General features: G+C 30.9%; 1 protein-coding gene across 23 annotated transcripts in view; it reads left to right on the forward strand.

Annotated features, from left to right (window-relative positions):
• The window catches only part of Glut1 (Glucose transporter 1), a 75,054-nt gene extending 57,439 nt beyond the window's left edge, over window positions 1-17,615 (forward strand). For 9 of the 23 annotated variants that reach the window (XM_076407673.1, XM_076407676.1, XM_076407657.1 and 6 more), the window contains one exon: window positions 2,600-2,866. In XM_076407673.1, the coding sequence (XP_076263788.1) occupies window positions 2,600-2,678 (79 nt within the window). In that variant the 3' untranslated portion in view covers window positions 2,679-2,866. Of the gene's footprint in view, window positions 1-2,599; window positions 2,867-3,319; window positions 3,421-3,749; window positions 3,831-9,832; window positions 10,120-12,604 lie in introns of those variants that run through there. The other 14 variants (XM_076407653.1, XM_076407652.1, XM_076407655.1 and 11 more) reach the window with 8 other exon arrangements.
• Window positions 17,616-17,721: the final 106 nt, after the last annotated feature.

Here is a 17,721-nt window from a genome sequence, read left to right on the forward strand (position 1 = left end):
GTCTTCGGGCCAGCCCCAAGCGTTGCGTAAAAACAGATTTTGCTGACTGGGGGTATCGCGTGTGCCGCAGACAAGGGGGCGCCGCCGAGGAAACCCGGTCGCCGCCCCAGGAGGCACTGGCACCTCTCAACTCGCTCTCCTGGACCTGGCCCAAGGACTCACAACCCTGATGGTGGGTGGACTTTACTTAGTTTTTACATAGTTTCCGGGTACAACCTGCGTTCATCCCCCATCCCCAATGCATCCGTTCCATTCATCGTGTACAGGGCGTTTTCTTACATTTGACTGATGTCCTTTAACACAGTATACACATAGTTTTTAACTGTAAATTGTAAATAAAGTGGACGTCGATGATTCGAAATATTATTTTTTCGCATTCATTAATATTATTCATCTGAATATTCATTTAATTGCTGAAAATATTTAATTTTATCTTGATGAAGCTCTTTATTCATGAGAGTATCATATCCGGTAAATTATATGTCATTATATTGATGCTACAAGGTACTTGTCTACAGAAGGGCTGATTAATGAGAGTGGGCGATTTAGTAATTACTGTTTTCATCAAATGAATGCAGCACTTTTGTATCATGTAGGTCAAACTTGCTTCACCCCTATTATATTATAAACAATTTGTGTGTTTTACAAACGTACAGATCTTAATCACTTAGAATGGAATTCTCAGTCAAATGCATTATGGTTATGTACTATTTGATAACGATGTTTTTTGATATGGTACAATTGACAATGCAACATTATCAAGCCATTTATTTATTACATAAAACCATTTGGGGAGGAAAGGGTCCACCATGTTTGAGTTTTTCTTATAAGGGGGAGTCTTGATAGTTCAAGATCGAAGGAAGCGATCGTACGAAGATCGTTTTTTTAGCTTATTTATAAGTTAAGTGGCCTCTCTTAAGTAAAGTTAAGATTATACTTCCAAAAAAGCGGTCACACTAAAAAATAAAAATTACCAGTTCCTTTATAGATACAAATATACTAATAAATATTAAACTAGGGGGTAGGGCCGACCTATTTTTATTTTTTCATACATGGGGGAAGGGTGATAACTAGCACACTAGCTAAAATCGTCTTACGTGATAAGTGAATGGTACCTATGTAATATTTGATAAGGACATATTAAGATAATACAACTGGCTTGGCAACACAGCAGAAAAAAACACTATAACATGTACATGTATATTTTGATAACGCAAATGTTGCCGCACTTTATTATGGGAGATTTATTAATGTCAAACCATACGGTAATATATAGAGGGTTAATTTAATACATATAATTTCAGAATTGTGTCGCGTAGTCTTAGCAGGAAAGCGCTGAGAGTGCCCTTTCGCTGAATTTAATTGGTTAGTTTAAATTACCATTACAGACACCTGTAAAGAAAATATTTTATTAAACTAACCCCTGACGTCACATTCTACTGATAAATTCAATTTAAAATTAAATATTTTTGTTCCTTCATACTGAAGGTAGACTAAGTTTTTGTCCGTTAATAGTTTATTTACTTGTTCAACATAAAAATTATGGAAATGATAATTAAAACGGTTAAAATGTATGATATACGTCAGAATGGAGAAAACAATAGGCACATTGGAAACATTGACACTTTACAACAATAACAACTTTGTAAAGGGCAACAAAATTTGGCTCTATATATATTGAATGGCTTTGCACTAAAACTTTTTATGTAGTATAATCACATTTACTTTCAATGTCATTTTGGCATCGCCCCACTTAAACATATTTTGGATTTAAACTGTGGGTAGTAGTTTCATGATTTCTTCTATTGTATTCCGATAAAAAATCATATAAAAATGCTGAACTTACTCTATATATGAGGCACACAAAAATGGCGTCAAAATTAAAGTGAAACAAGCCATAGAAACAAACAATTCCGCTATAGAAGTCAAATACCTTTGTAGCTAAACGCCTATTTAAGTTAAACCTTTATATAATACTCTATGTGTGCAACTTAATCTGGTGAGTTCAACTATGTTTATCGGTATGTGTGAAGGCAAAAGAGACTTAAATAAAATAATTACTATTATACATTAATTTAATTTGGGCAGCATTAACAAAAGAAAACAGATTTATTTTATAATTTTATAATGCTAAGTTCGGTATTTCTTGATAATTAAAACCTCGTTATTCCTAGTTAAGGCCCCATTTCATTCAAACTGAAAATGATGTTAAAAAGGCAATAATAATCCCAAGAAGATCTATTTAAATATATGGCCATTACCTATGGTCTGAGTCACCTTATACATCTTGACAGAGATAAATCTGTGAGATGATGTGACACCAATTTAACTTCTTTTGTAATTTCTTCGTAGTTTTATCCAATAATTCCTTTACATATGTAAATTATCACGGCGAGTTGACATCAGTGATTGAATAATAAACTACGTTACAATAACGTTAAACAGACACCGAAAAAACAATATGACCACCACAGGCTGTCCAATACTTTGAAATAATACATTCAAACCTATAGACTCATTATTATTATTTTAATGTATTATTTATTGTTTTTATTATTACAAAATTATTTTATTTAGTTTTTTTTTATTTATTTTGCAGTGAATCCACAGCACAACTTAGTAAAGAGAAAAGTCCCTCTGAAGAAGACAATGCATCAACATCTAACACGAACTTATAGGTTATCGTGCTAATAATAAAAGAAGAAAAAATTGTCACTCGATTTTTTTATACACTATGCTTTTTTTCTATATAATTTCACCAAAAAGTGATTTTTTAATTTCTTATATCACAAAACAAAATATTGTTTATATTTTATATAACATATTATTTTTGTTATGATTATTTTCAAATATATATTTGTTTTTACTTGTATTTTTTTTTCTCTATTTTAGTGAAAAGGTAATCAAAGTTTTTAACCTTAAAATACAAATTGGCTTACAAAAGAATTAATAATAGAAAATTATATCAGCAAAATACAATTACCATAATTTAAAAATGTTGGATTACTTTTTCACTTACCTAATATAAAAAGGAATATAGTTTTTTGAATTAGACCCTTACGAAATACTTCAACAATATAATAAGATCTCGTCCTGTACTTGATTGATAAAAACCTAGTTTTATTATTTACTGCTCTTCCTCCTGTATTATATAAACATGATTTTGTTAAAACAATTAATTGGAATGTAAAACTGACAAAGGTAAAACAACTGTTTTCCAATTTCACACTTTTTCCTTTTGTGAGCCGATGCAAAAAATGCGGTTATGTCCAGCCGTCCCGTCTACGTCCTTTACAGTTCAGAATAATTTATGTTTCAGAAGTATGTTAAACTGTGTTAATGCTTTGGAGCAACATCTGCCGGTCACCGAACAATCTGGACTGGTCGTAGCAGAAGAGAAACCTCAACAGCATGAATCATGTAAGTACCGCGGTTTATATTACTCATATTTTTAACTTATCTAATGTGAATTATTCTACAAATAGGTTTAGATAATATTTAACAACCGTGACATGAAATTAACTTGATATGGCCTCTTGTTTTATAAAGTATTTAAAAATTAATTGATAACAAGATATACCAAAACCCTATACAATTTTCACTGAAAATATGTCGAACTTGTTGCGTATGTTTAGTTGCATACTCTTAAATATAAACAAACCAAATATTCTTTAAGCTGTTTTAAATTTAATTGTAATAAATGTAATGTAGGTGAGTCATGACATTATTTTAATGCGTTATTTGATTAGTTGCAAATCCATTTGAAAGACGGTTACTAAAAAGAGTGTACAAACTTCGAAGGCATTCGTCGTATTATGGCTCTGTTTCAGGTACATCTACGTAATAGGCACCATTTGTTGCTACGCACAAACTCCAGTAGTTTTATTGTTCCAAATCCAATAAAAATAATGTCTTATAATTGGCACTGTTGTTGCTCCCATAATTTTATGATAAAATATTTTTTATTGGATTTATTAACACAGGATATATTGCACATTGAACATTGTTGAAATACAAAACAATAATTTTGCTTACACTGTCACATAGAACACAATTTTTTGAAACACTGTTAACACATATATCTATCAGCCAAAAAAACATAAATGCATGAAAAAACAAGTTAATGAAGATCATATTTTAACAGTTATCCCAATTTAAAGATAATATTATACCATAACCTCAAGTAATTTAAATTTTTATTCGCTTACTAATAATTGGTACTATTTTTAATTAAATATTTGATAATAGCTTTCTAAATTTGGTTTCCTTATTCAATTATATTCAAAAAATATATTAACACATAACTTTTATTAACGTTAATTGTGATGAATTTATATATTAAAGGTATATTTTCACTTTATTAATTTTGTAAGTAAATTCATTGGAAGATATCATAACCTCATTTTCATTTTTTATATATTAATAAATACAATTTTTATTAATTTTTTAACAACTAAAATCTAACTTTTCAATGAGAATATACTAAAGCATAAGTTTAATTCACATTAGTTTTGGTTTTCAACAACTGAATCTCACGTGATAATTATTGTTTGTTAATTGTCGATTACAACATACCCTCCGCGTATCTCATAATAAAAGCTCTCTACACCTTATACCGTTATATTCTGTATTAGCTACTTTATTTGGAAATATAATAAAATATAATATGTAGTTTTTGTAATTATTATGATATAGAGAAGATAAAATAACATAACCTCTATATTTTCATGAAATAGTTAATTTTTTGTTTTTTTTATAGAAATATAAAACAACATAATCTCATTTAATATTAATTTGTATTTATCCATATTTTACATATGATATATTTCTTTACACTAAGTTAAATGCTTGCAGTTCAGTTTGCTTTTGTCTGGATTTTTAGTTAATCCGAGTGAGTTTGGAATTTCGAATGGAAATATTCAGTTTTAGTGCGCCTAAATGCTTGTATTGAATTGTACCACAGAGTAAAAAGTACTAGGGTGAAAACTCTATAAAACAGAGACAAGAAATGTTTTGATACGTCTTCTCACACATAGCACTGCTGTTTTATATCCGATCTTGGGCTGCTTTCTGATAATAACTGTAAAATTTTACATTGTGTAATAATCAAGTTATTTATGAATTATTTTTATTTACATTATAATACGATAGGAATTAGAATATAATGAAATTAGATATAAGAGTGTCAAATTTAATTTATATATGTTTTACCTGAACTCATTATTTCACTATAGTTATGATTAACAAAATGTCTTTTTACAGTTGTCTATATGGGAAATTTCAACTATCAATTTCAAACCAATAGTCCAACCATCGGTAAAATATAACAGCAGTGCTACTAGATGGAGACTCGAAACAATTCTTCAAAAACTCTTATAAAGTTGATTCTCTAGGTATTTTTCTGCGATTTATATGTAAATTAGTCATTCATTACAAGAATCAGCGAATTTCGACACAGCGCCATCTATTAACCATGCGGCTAATCACCACCGACACCAAATCATGTAAATAAGTTATTAGAACCAGGAATTAATTGAGAAAACTTAGTACAAGTTAGATTTAATCCAAATATCATCTGTATTTTTGCAGTGTGTATTAGTATGCTGTATCAGTTTGAACCTCGAGATAATCAGTTTGGTCAATACGCTGGTTACTCGTAAACTTTCCATTCGGATTGCAGTAGTATATCTGTTCTTGAAATATGTGGATTGGCATACGAGAGCATGACTGTGACGCTAATTGTTTTCATTTTGATTCATAATTTAAAAAAATGTTTACCTATTAAGTAAATAAACAGGAATTGCGAATCGATTCTAATAGTATTAAACCTATAAATTAATTTTAAAGATTTTTTTTTAATTTGGTACAATGTAATTTACTCAAAGTATTGTCCATTAATAGCCGATAGCTTTTCCCATCTTTCATGCAATTGGAATCCGTACCATCTCGATATATCTTTTGACGCTACTGACGAATTCTTTGGTATCTGCATAAGAATTGAAACGCTGCACAGTCAGGTCACGGCTCACATGTCGGAATAAGTAGTAATCAGAAGGAACAAGGTCTGAAGAATATGGCGGGTGGGATAGCACTTCCCATTTTCGTATTTCCAAGTATGTTTTTATCGGTTTTGGAACATGTGGTCGAGCATCGTCATGCTGAAAAGTAACATATTTGTGTTTGGTGAATAGGTCAATTGAAAAGTCCCCGGCCTGACACATAGATTGCGCTACTAGAATTTTAATCCATATGTTTTTTAGTTAGCCCTAACTCTCAGAAAATGCGTGTATAAATTTGACAACTGTCGGATCATTAATTTGTGAATTATAGCATTTTGAGTGAAGCAACTTTTGTTATTGGGAAAAAATGGATAAAGGAATTTCGCGTGTTGATAAAATATTGCTTTTAGAATAGAAAAAATACAGTTGCAGCAAAAACTTGGCTTGATGCCGAGTTTCCGGACACTGACCCAGGAAAATCAACCATTAAGGATTGGTATGCTAAGTTTAGACGTGGTAAATGAGCACCGAAGGCGGTGAATGCAGTGGACGCCCAAAAGGTTGTTACCGACAAAAACATTTAAAAAATCCACAAAATGATTTTGAATAACCGTAAATTGAAACTGAATGAAGTAGCGGATACTTTAAAGATATCGTATAGTATTATTGCAAGTACAACAGAGCAGTAGTAATAAATTAATTTGTAAATTAATGTTGTACTAAGTATATCTAATGTAAGATTTAATTAATAAAAAATATATAGCAGTGTGCCAGCTCTCAGCTTACTAATAATATATTACATTCTCTTCACTTCCCTGTAGTCTGAGACGACAGTTAAATATATTAGCATGTGTGTGGTTAAACATAACTGTTATACTGCTGCCAGCTTGACAGATGACAAGCGTGACAACAACCACACGTTGTTATTTACCAGAGTTATAGAATAAAGACATTTAGAAGCGCATCTCCTATGTTAAAATTGGTTTTAAGTTACGCTCGGAATCCCCGTATGAGGGCACTTACGCACGCGCCTTATGACAGTTACGGCGGGAAATTTAAAAATGTTTAGCGGGAATTTTAAAAATGTGAGCGGGAAATTAAAAAAAATATATTTTACTTTTAGTGGGAAAATAAAAAAATAAATATATTTAAATATATTTTATTGATATATTACAATTACATTAATTTTCTTTGACCATAAAGTCATTGATGTAATTACTACCGAAAACACGTAATTCACTGATATTATCTTCTGTCTAATATTTAAAACAAACATTAAAATAAGATCATATAACTATTAATGGTTCTGTTGTTTTATTTTTTAGAATCAACTAAATTAATAATCTACCTAAATTGAGGAACATTTCATCAAATATGACAACTGCAGTTCAGTCTATACAGTCAAATTTCTGAACTAACGACCAAAATTAGAGGTTACTACTCCTGCAGCAAAAAGGAACCTTATTTAGTATCTGCATTAATGTTCTTCTAGAAGACAAGCAGAATATCTTCGATAACAGTTTATATCCGCTGCCTGCATTTCAATAAGGGTAAAGCCATTAGTTTTTCATCCAACCTGAAACGAAGCTGACGGGACAGGCTGAGTTATCTGCAAATGAACATATAAATTTCAAGTTAGAACCTCCATTCTCTAATAATAAATATAAGTTTCTTATTATATATTTCTTCTGTCTTGTTGGGGTAGAAGAATCTCCTATATATCTATCAGCCTCAAAAAACTTACGTGATTGTAATAGTTCTGTTGGGGGCATATTTTCCTTGTCTTATAGTAAAGGTAAAGAATCTCAATAAATATTGCTTAATTATTTCAATGAAATACATCATTACAAAATACTTATTATTTTATATATAGTCTATAGTCTTCATCTTTAAAATGATTAAAAACTTTCCTGGACCTACATAGAAGATCATAAGAGATCCCAGAATAATATAAAGTAATTGTTAAATATGTATAAAAACACATATAAAAAACTTGACGTAAATAAACAACACAAATTATATCACCTAAAAATGGCCGTTAACTTTTAGGTTAGAATTATTAATACCCAAGCCGAACGAGAGAGAAACATACATATAGCTGTTGCATTTTTCATTTACATTTGGCCGCGTAACGGGGATTCCGAAAGGCTTGAACGTGGGACCCGATGTTTCCATATAACTGTCACTTCTAAATTTCGTTATTCTATGACCAGAGTTGTGATTAGGAAGTAATTTTTATATTAATTTTATGTTTACAAAACTTATTGAGGTAATATTATTATTTAATACAGAAAATTAGCAGCAGACAATACAAAAGAGCTATGAATTGTTTGTAAAATGTTATAGCTTTGTAACACTAATTTCAGAGATTATTATTGAACACAAGGAACACAATATTTATGTTAATATCAAAAAAACAGAATTTGTTTGAAGATTATAGTAAAGGTAAGAATGAAACCTGGTCATATTCGTATATTTTATATATTAACTTTTTATCTGCAAAATCAATGCAGATATTTCAAAAGTATAACAAAAAGTAGATGTTTAAATGAAATATCATGCGTTTTTAAGATAGTGTAAATATAACATAAGATGGAGTTAATAGAAAGCGTGAAATCATTTGATAACAGAGGATTTGAAGCTTTACAGTTTGTTATTTCTTTCGGTTTATGTAACTCTCCGGAGCAGATAAATAATGCAGAAAAATTGAAATATTATATCGTATAATATTTTATTGCAATAAACTAAACAAAAACAAGTAATCTAAATAAAACACACACCAACAAACAATATAAATAAAATATTAATACAAAAACTAAAATTGATATAATTTAATTTGTTATAGTATACTCTAACATATTTATTATCGTTTTATTCTGATATTTTATTCCAAATTTGCCTGAAAGTTGCAAAACTGTATGGATTGTATACTTATCTTTTGTGAGTTATGATTTCTTATGAGCTCTGTTAATTACTCTATCTGGCATTTTGTTGTTCAATATCCAAAATCCTTTTCCATACTCTCAAATCAATCAGATCATCTAATGAATCTAATATTTTTGGAACTGTTACCCTATCATTCCCCTTCAGGATATTAGGAGATTGTTAGAGAAACCTATTGCCATATTTATGTTGATTCCAGCATTTTTTCGGAAACAATGGGCCAACATTTTATTCTGTCCTCACACTATATATTTACAATTACAATATTTTATTATATATTACAAGTTATATCTGCAATACATACATACGAATAATTTAAAAATTCAACTTTATCAGCTTTTGTAATGTTGTAATGTCTATATCCACCAGTTGCATAAATTTGGTTTCATTTGTTTTATTAGTAACTTTTCTCATTTCTTCTTTCACTTACACTCTTAGTTCCAAATTGTTTATTTTCCCCTTGCCTTGAATGTTCTTTATAATATGCCATGAACATTAAAATTATAACATTTTACTAGTAATTCATACCTTATACACATACTTTCGTATTGCCTGCTGCTAATTTTCTCTACTATAATAAATAAATATATTACCTCAACAAACTTTTGTAAACATAACACTGTATAAACTAATTTAAAGTGCCGCTGTGAAATCTGTCAACTTAGTTTAGAATAAATACGCATGAGCAATTCTGGCCAATCCGCACACACGCCAGTGTCCATTTACTGCAATCTCTGTAGAGTATCATACGACACACGGCATTAAAACTTTGGCCAATAGTTGGCACCGATATCAATTAATTCCTGGTCTTGATACGTAAACTTGGGACGGACGTATAACGATTCGGAAACATTCCACGTCATTGTTTGTTCTTTTGTTTCTGTCCGCAGCTGGTTCGGAGCGATCTTCTCGTGCCGGTGACAATGGGCCCTCGCAACCCCCTCCACTGCCACCTCCGAGATTCCCGAATAGCGCCGTCTGACAATGGGAAACTCTTCATATCGCCACGTTCAGCCTGCTGCCGCTTCCCACGCCGCTCTTGGCCATCGAAGACCACCTGGTCGAACTGATCGTGGAGCGAAGTAAGGCCTGCGCTACATACCTTCGCCACAGTCTCAAACGACCCCAAAGACATTAAATGCCTGGTCTAGGTGAAATGTTGACGATCTCTAATCTAGTACGTATATCAATTATTCATTTGTTCGACGTCAAACGTCACTAAAATCGAAATTAACGTCATCGGTGACCTTGATTTTATTCTGACGTCGTTATTTAATATAATAGTGATAAATTATTAATAAATATTAAAAGAATATTTCGGGACACATAATAACAACTTCGATAAGGCATGAAGTAGGTTTTAATTAAACATTTTTTCTATTTAATTGCAGTGAAATTTATTGAGTTATTTTCAAAATTAAAAACACGAAAGGCATTACAATTTTTTGGTGCTCCTTGACGAGCCATCAATATTTTTATATAAATTGTCCCTTATGTATTTTTTTCACAATATTATTAAGCGTATAACTAAACTAAGAAGATCCTAACCAAACAAAATCAGTGTAATACGAGGGTGTTTCAAATATATTGAAAACAAACGCTGTAGATGGCGCTTGTATATTTTGAAGGTCATGGCTTGAGTATGTGATAACTGGGTCCCTTACGAACGTCATTCGTTTTTTAGTGTGGGAAGGCGTTAAAAAGAAGGAAATTTTTCTGCGTTTGCGAAGTCAGTTCGGTAGTGAGTGCCTAAGTAGGGCTGCCGTGTTTAACACCTCCAATATCGCAAAATAAAGACGCGATGGGTTCCTAAATTGTTGAACTTCGAAAATCTTCACTACAGACGAGACATAGTTACACTATTACACTCCCGATATCGTCTAAGATATCTCCCAAGATAGCAACGTACCATTAATGCTGCATAGTACTCTAACACCTACTGAAAACACACGTGAAATCCGCTTATCGCTCGAAATGGAGGAGAATTCCAGCACGAAATGGAATTCTTCTCCAGGATAACACGCGCCCTCAAACCGCGCGTCTCACGCTCGATACAATATCGGAATTAGGGTGGGAGGTACTGGAACATCCCTCCTACAGTCTGGATTTATCACCCTGCGACTACCACATCTTTGGATCACTGAAAGAAACCCTCGGTGGTCAAAGATTTAACACCGAGGTCGAGGTAGAGGAGTTCGTGCGCACATGGCTGTGCGAGTTGCCCAATAGTTCTTCGATACCGGTATTAAAAAACTTGCCTAAAAACTATACATTTTTTCAATAGTAAATAAACATGTCAGAGTATTTATCTCGATCATATTTGAACACAGCTCGTAACACAAAAAGTGAAAACGAATGAAATGCAAACAAAACAAGATGCTATTTCAGTCAAGCTTTTTGACAAATCCCTATAATATATAACATAGATATACAGTAGGATTCAGAAGTGGAAATCTATTAGCACAGGCGATGGACAAAATAATACGAACATCTGACATATAGAGTCCGTTCAATAAAAGAGTGAACTCAAGTCATCTGAATTAATGACGTCAAAACGTCGCAATGTTGCCGCATCAACTCTGAGTTTTAGTATATTTTGGCATTGACATACAACAAAATTCTAATCTAAATAAAATAATTAAACAAAATTACAGTTATCAAAAATAATTATTTTTTAATATATAATTTATTTTAACATTATAGTACATCTAATGCATATATTTTCGATGGATTTAAAACTGCAGTTAATTATACAGTTATAATAGCTTGTAGGTTAGGGTTGTGTTTTATTATATTTACATTGAGGTCATTCATACCTCCTATGAGTTAAGAGTTCTAGGCACGTTTTTTTATGTATTGTTATTCCTTGGAAGCCTAATCCAGCTAACATATATCTAAGTAATATATTTTACTTTCATTAGAGAGCATATTTACCTTTTACGCTTAGTTCTTGTTTCTTTCTATACAGTGTTTCCTTGTTAAGTCATTTTTATATCACTGGTATTTCTCTTTAGTTTATTATATAATAAGAAGGTACCTATATACATGTTTCTAGATAAAACTAAATTTAATCACTACATTCTTCCTAATGCATTTGCAAAACAGTTAGTATTCTTTCTCTCCTCGTGTTTTAACCAAATGCTCATGTATATGCGTATTTCAAGAAAATATATGTATATTTTTCTTGGATTCAAAAATTAACCTAAAGTTATAACATGGGAAAGGGTAAACACAAAAACTATTAATTTACTTGAAAAACTAATTTATATAAGGTCTTAAACAAACAGTATATGCAAAACAATAACTTCTTAAGACTACTTATAAAAAGAAAGATCAATTAATAACTCGAGTAATATAATAGTACATGTAAAATAACGATAAACTGGGAACAACACACAATACGGAAACTAGAGACCCAACCAGTTTCAGCGCCACAACAAAATTAGCAGTACTCTGCTGTTTGGAATCTGCTTTTCGATTGCTTGTAATTCACAACGTCGCAAAATGAGGCGGAAGCTGTCGAAGTTTGCCAAATGCTGGCTGGATTAATAGTTTTATTGAATGTTTAAATAAATGTCAAACGTTAATAGTCAAAGCTTTCTGTGATTTCGTTTTAATCAACTTCATCATGACCAATATATTTAACATGTTTTATATTTCAGGTTCAATAAAGGTGAATTGAAACAAAGCGACGCATTGCATCTAGACTAACAGCTAGTGATAATTGTGTATGAGTGATATTAAAATTGAACTTCTTTCGAGGTTTAATATGGCCTTAACATGCTCAGTTTAATATAAAAAAAAATGATGATACGCCGCCAGTGCCGTAGATGTCGTTGAATACCTCTTGAACTCACAAAACGTTCGATCCCCTGTTAAGGCATCGGCTGAACAATCCGTGCGAGGTCAAACCGACCGACTCCCCCCTCCACCTCCATCCTTCTATCATTCTCCTTCTGCCGCCTGCTTTTCTGCGCCAGTGGTCGAGATCAGCGCGGTTGTTGAGTGGATGGACAGTTAATAGGAGACACGGAGAATTCGCTAATCCCACGAGGTGGCTCGGATTACCCTACGAAGAACTTTAAACTGCTTGTTGCGATTTGACTAATACCCATCGTCATTCACCCCTCCGCAAATCACTCGTTTATTGGTCCGATTTTGGTTAACAGGTTGAAAGGTACGTCCACATTGTGGTTAACATATTTCACTTGTGACATTGACAAATATATTGAAGAATGTTAGACCAGACTTGATATTTGACATATTGTAACATAACCTCAATATGATTTATGATAGCTTTTCACAGATAAACATAACCTCAATACATTTGACAATAATTTTACAAGTTTTTTATGAGTTAGTATTTTACAAAAGTTACTAGATTATAACCTTAATGTCAACTTTTTTGTTAATATTCTACATCATATTACGAATTATTTTGTGACTCATTTGCTGGCAACTTTCTAAATATGTTGAGAGAAGAACATACAATATTCGCAACAAAAATTTAACAATAGTTTCCCAACTTTCTTCTTTTAAGTTTGTATTTTCAACAATATTATAACCTTAATTCATATTCACTTTTCTTTGTCATTTGCCACGACTTATTTTTACTAAGAACTTTTTAAAATATATTGACAGTTGTACGTTATAAAATAACTACAATGCATTTGACAACATTGACAGACACAGTAACAAATTTACAATTAATTTTTATTTATCACTAAATAATACACATATTATCCGAAGATTTTTTTATATATTTTGGTAATAGTTGTCGAAATTTGTATTTATTGTTTAAATATTTTTTCTAGTTTGAGAAAACATTACTTTTCACAGAAGATACCAAAACATAACCTTAATTAATATTAGTTGCACATTAAGTTTATTTCATGTCTAATATTGTTTATTGCAAAATATATTATCCAAAGAATATCATAAGATAAGAATAACTTTCCAACTTTGTCTTATATTGGAATAAATACTAATTATAAATATTAAAAAAAAGAAAAATTTATTATCTAGGAAGTTACTGTTTACTTTTTACTTAAACTGATAACTACTTATTTTTAAATTCTAACGCAGCAAGAATTCTTCGTCTCAGCGGGTTATATTAATGCCTTGTATTAACGCTTTACAATTTACTTTCCGATAAACGAAAATTAAAAAATTACACTACGTTACACAATTTTGCTTACAACTTGAATATTGAACATATTATATTATGTATTTGTTTAACACCTGGCAATTTCTAATAACGAAATGTTACCTTAATGTGGATGTACCCTAAGAAATAACTTCGATGTTAGATCAAAGATGGCTAAGTTCATATTGTTAATTGCTTGAGGCTTATCGATTTTTATTAAGATTTTGTTATCGATTTTTTCACGAAATCACCACCACCAATTGTTTTCCAAGCCCGTATTGTTTATAGGTATTATCTATATATGTGTAATACATTCTTATTATACTCTTTACGGATGAATGTAAATAATCCTCGAATTTGATACCGACTACTTTAAGGTAGTCGCGTTCACTTGCACGCAATGCACAATAGAAATGTCAGTTTGGTTTGACAGTATTTTGAATCCATTCCATCATCGTGGATGACAAACAAACAGGAAATACGTCAACAAAGCCGTCGGATGTTCAATATGCTCATGTGCAGTTTGGTAAAACAAATATTTCTAACTTATCTATTAGTTTACAAAAATGTAATTTTGTTTTGAGGTTACAGAAATATTTTATCATGACTATTAGTGAAAACGATTACTAGACTGTCTTACTAAATAATTTGGAATACTGGTATTTAAATAACCACTCTAGTATAGTATTTTTTTGTTTGCTTATTAATAAATATAACAGAATTTTAAATGTATGTATTTTCAGTAATGATCTAGTAACTTTTCTATATTTTCTTTTGTACAGGTCATCTTGAACTAGTTTAGGTTTTATTCCACTTAATATTTGATAATCATTGGGACTATTCATTTAAACGTAAGACGATCTCAGGGGGAGGATATTTAAACATGTTCTATTTTTTATTACGAGGTGGCGGGGGGAGTCATCAGTGGTTCACTTAAAATAACAAACACTAAGGTATTTTAAGTTGCTTCCTCTATTATATTTTTTAGTCTATTATCGAGTGGGGGGCGATTGAATCAATTTTTATTACATCTTATTTTTAATATTTTAAATAAGGTGAGAGTAAAAAAGTGATAAATATTGTCTGATATACTAAATTACTAAATAAACAACCCCACATGAGCATCAACCAACAACAACATGGCCATTTTTGAGTTATTTTTCATTGTTTTTTTCTATATATAGCAATAAAAATACCCTTTATTTATTTTAATAACAATAACACTTTATCTCATTAGCTTCTTGCGTTTTGAGAGATACATTGACAGTTGCGATATTACTATATTCTATTTCAGCTTGTAAATTAATAATCAAATTAACAATTTTATATTGATAGAATAAAAAATTAATATCGAAATACGCCTGTGCATATCCAACCAATCAGACTGCTAAGAGAAACTATTTGCTGTTATGTGACGTCAGATTATCTTGAAAATTGCATTTAAAACAATTGCACCGTCTAGATTGTTGTTCTTTATTTCCCCTTTCGAACCAAACTGACACTTAACAATGTCTGTCCGTATGAGTGGTTTATATTCTAAACGTTACACTGCCAACCCGAATAAGCATGCGAACAGACATGGTGTAACTAAAATAATTCTAAGATTAGGTAACTAATTATATAAGGAATCTTAAACCAACCAGTTTTTTTATAAACAAAAAAAAATGTGACGATTTACCGGGTGGCTCGTGGAGAATCGCGGACGATCGGAAGCAGACCAAAGCCTTCTCGACGAACTATCCGACTGTATCATAGAGAACTTGCTTTATTACCAAATATGATATACTCTAGCACAGAAGCGTATTAAAGAAAATTAAAAGGATAGCGTAGACATTTACTTTTTTAACTTAATGTTTTTAAATATTATAAGTAAAATGCTCAAATTTCAGCTTCTTATTTATTAATAATTTGCTTTTAGTTCTTCTGTGATTTAATGTTCATTAATTCGATTTTGACAATATATCAGATTCTAATTCCATAATATATACAACTAAAAATACAACCACTCTCTTCGTTTCCTTAAAACAAATTGTTATCAAATAAGAAGTCACTAACGAAGCGTATTGTCAACATAGTTGTAATATGCTTTAAAACGCCCTGTTTCTTTCTAGCTTTAACAAACAATCTAGGTATGGTTAGTCTCAAACGAAGGATTCTATTTTATGTTGCATTATTTTACCATTTAGTGTTAACGAATAGCAGTTTGACACTTGCCATATTACCCAACAAACTTTTCTAACTGAAAATCAGATTTTTGTTTAAGGAATGTTAACGAAACATAAAGTCTAGTTGATAATAAAATCCCAATAACTAATAATAGGGCAAAGAAATATTATTAAACAAAATTAAGTATACTACTAATATTAATAAATTAAAACACTCACATTCTGATATTCGATTGTGTTGTTTTACGTTAACAGTCCAACCGGATAACATACTTTTGTTTTTGACAATGACAATGGTTTAGTTGATTTTTTTCTGTTATTTTAATTTTTACTATATCTAGCTTAAAATTATATTAAATACACACGGTAGAAGATTAAATAAAAACATATTTATGGTAATTGAGAAAATTATCCTTAGAACTGAAAATAATAGCAGTGTGTTTCGGATGAGACTGTTAGTACGTGATTGAAAACGTTTTACCTCCTAGTTCACATCTTTGTTTCGCCAATTAATAGGATATTTCGTTGAAATAAACAATAAACGAAATGGTATTGCGTTAAACAATGCGCGCGATCTGTTATTTAAGCGTTTTGCTTAGGATGTCATGGCTATCAGCAGGTCCATTCGGTCAATTAAAAGTAGCACGGTATTTTATGGAACAAATACTGTTATAGGCCTAATAATTCAATGCAAGTACTAACAGATCACAAAATGAACACCTTAGAGGAGAACATTTCTGATTCTCGAGTCCGCGCATTGCCAGAATCAGTTTCATTTTATAGCTAGAACTGAAAATGTACGTATAAGAGGTTACATACCCTTACCCCGCTTGACATTAAACTACCGCGTCTAGGACAGGAAAAAGAAATTTTCTCCCCTATCGAGGAGCAAAATGATAATTCTAAATGTACATACTGTTAAATAGTTTAAGAGACTAAGTGATAAGTTTAACGTAAGGGTTATTTTTTATTATTATGTTTTTGTATAAAAACTTAAAAAATTCGGAATGAATGTTTCTAGTTTTTAGATATAAAAAACAACTATGTAATACTGTAGATATTTTTTAAATTAAATTCCAAAATTACTAGGAGTGCGGATTGAGTTCCTCTCCAGAACACATCTTTTTTGTATTAATATTAAAGAGGTCAATTTTATTTAATGTTTTAAAAACGATAACGATGAAAATGACGAAAAACACGTTAAAAATTAACTTAAAAAATAGATGTTCCCGAAAGAACATTTGTTATTGATTAGTTAGGTTTAGTACCAACTACCTATGTTAATTGATAACGATAAAAGAAAACTATGGAAAGTGTAAAGTTTCTTGAATGCAATAAAATTCTATCTCTATACAGAACAAAGTCTAACCCTTTTTATACTTCCCCAATTTACCAGGTTATAAAGATAAAATTAGCTTTAAACTTACTACTTCATCAAATGTATCAAACAAAAATATAATATGCCTAT

Source organism: Rhynchophorus ferrugineus, unplaced genomic scaffold, assembly GCF_030347505.1.
Source record: "Rhynchophorus ferrugineus isolate W39M unplaced genomic scaffold, kcgeb_rfMv2 rfM6, whole genome shotgun sequence".
In the NCBI taxonomy this organism is placed as follows: Eukaryota; Metazoa; Arthropoda; class Insecta; order Coleoptera; family Curculionidae; genus Rhynchophorus; species Rhynchophorus ferrugineus.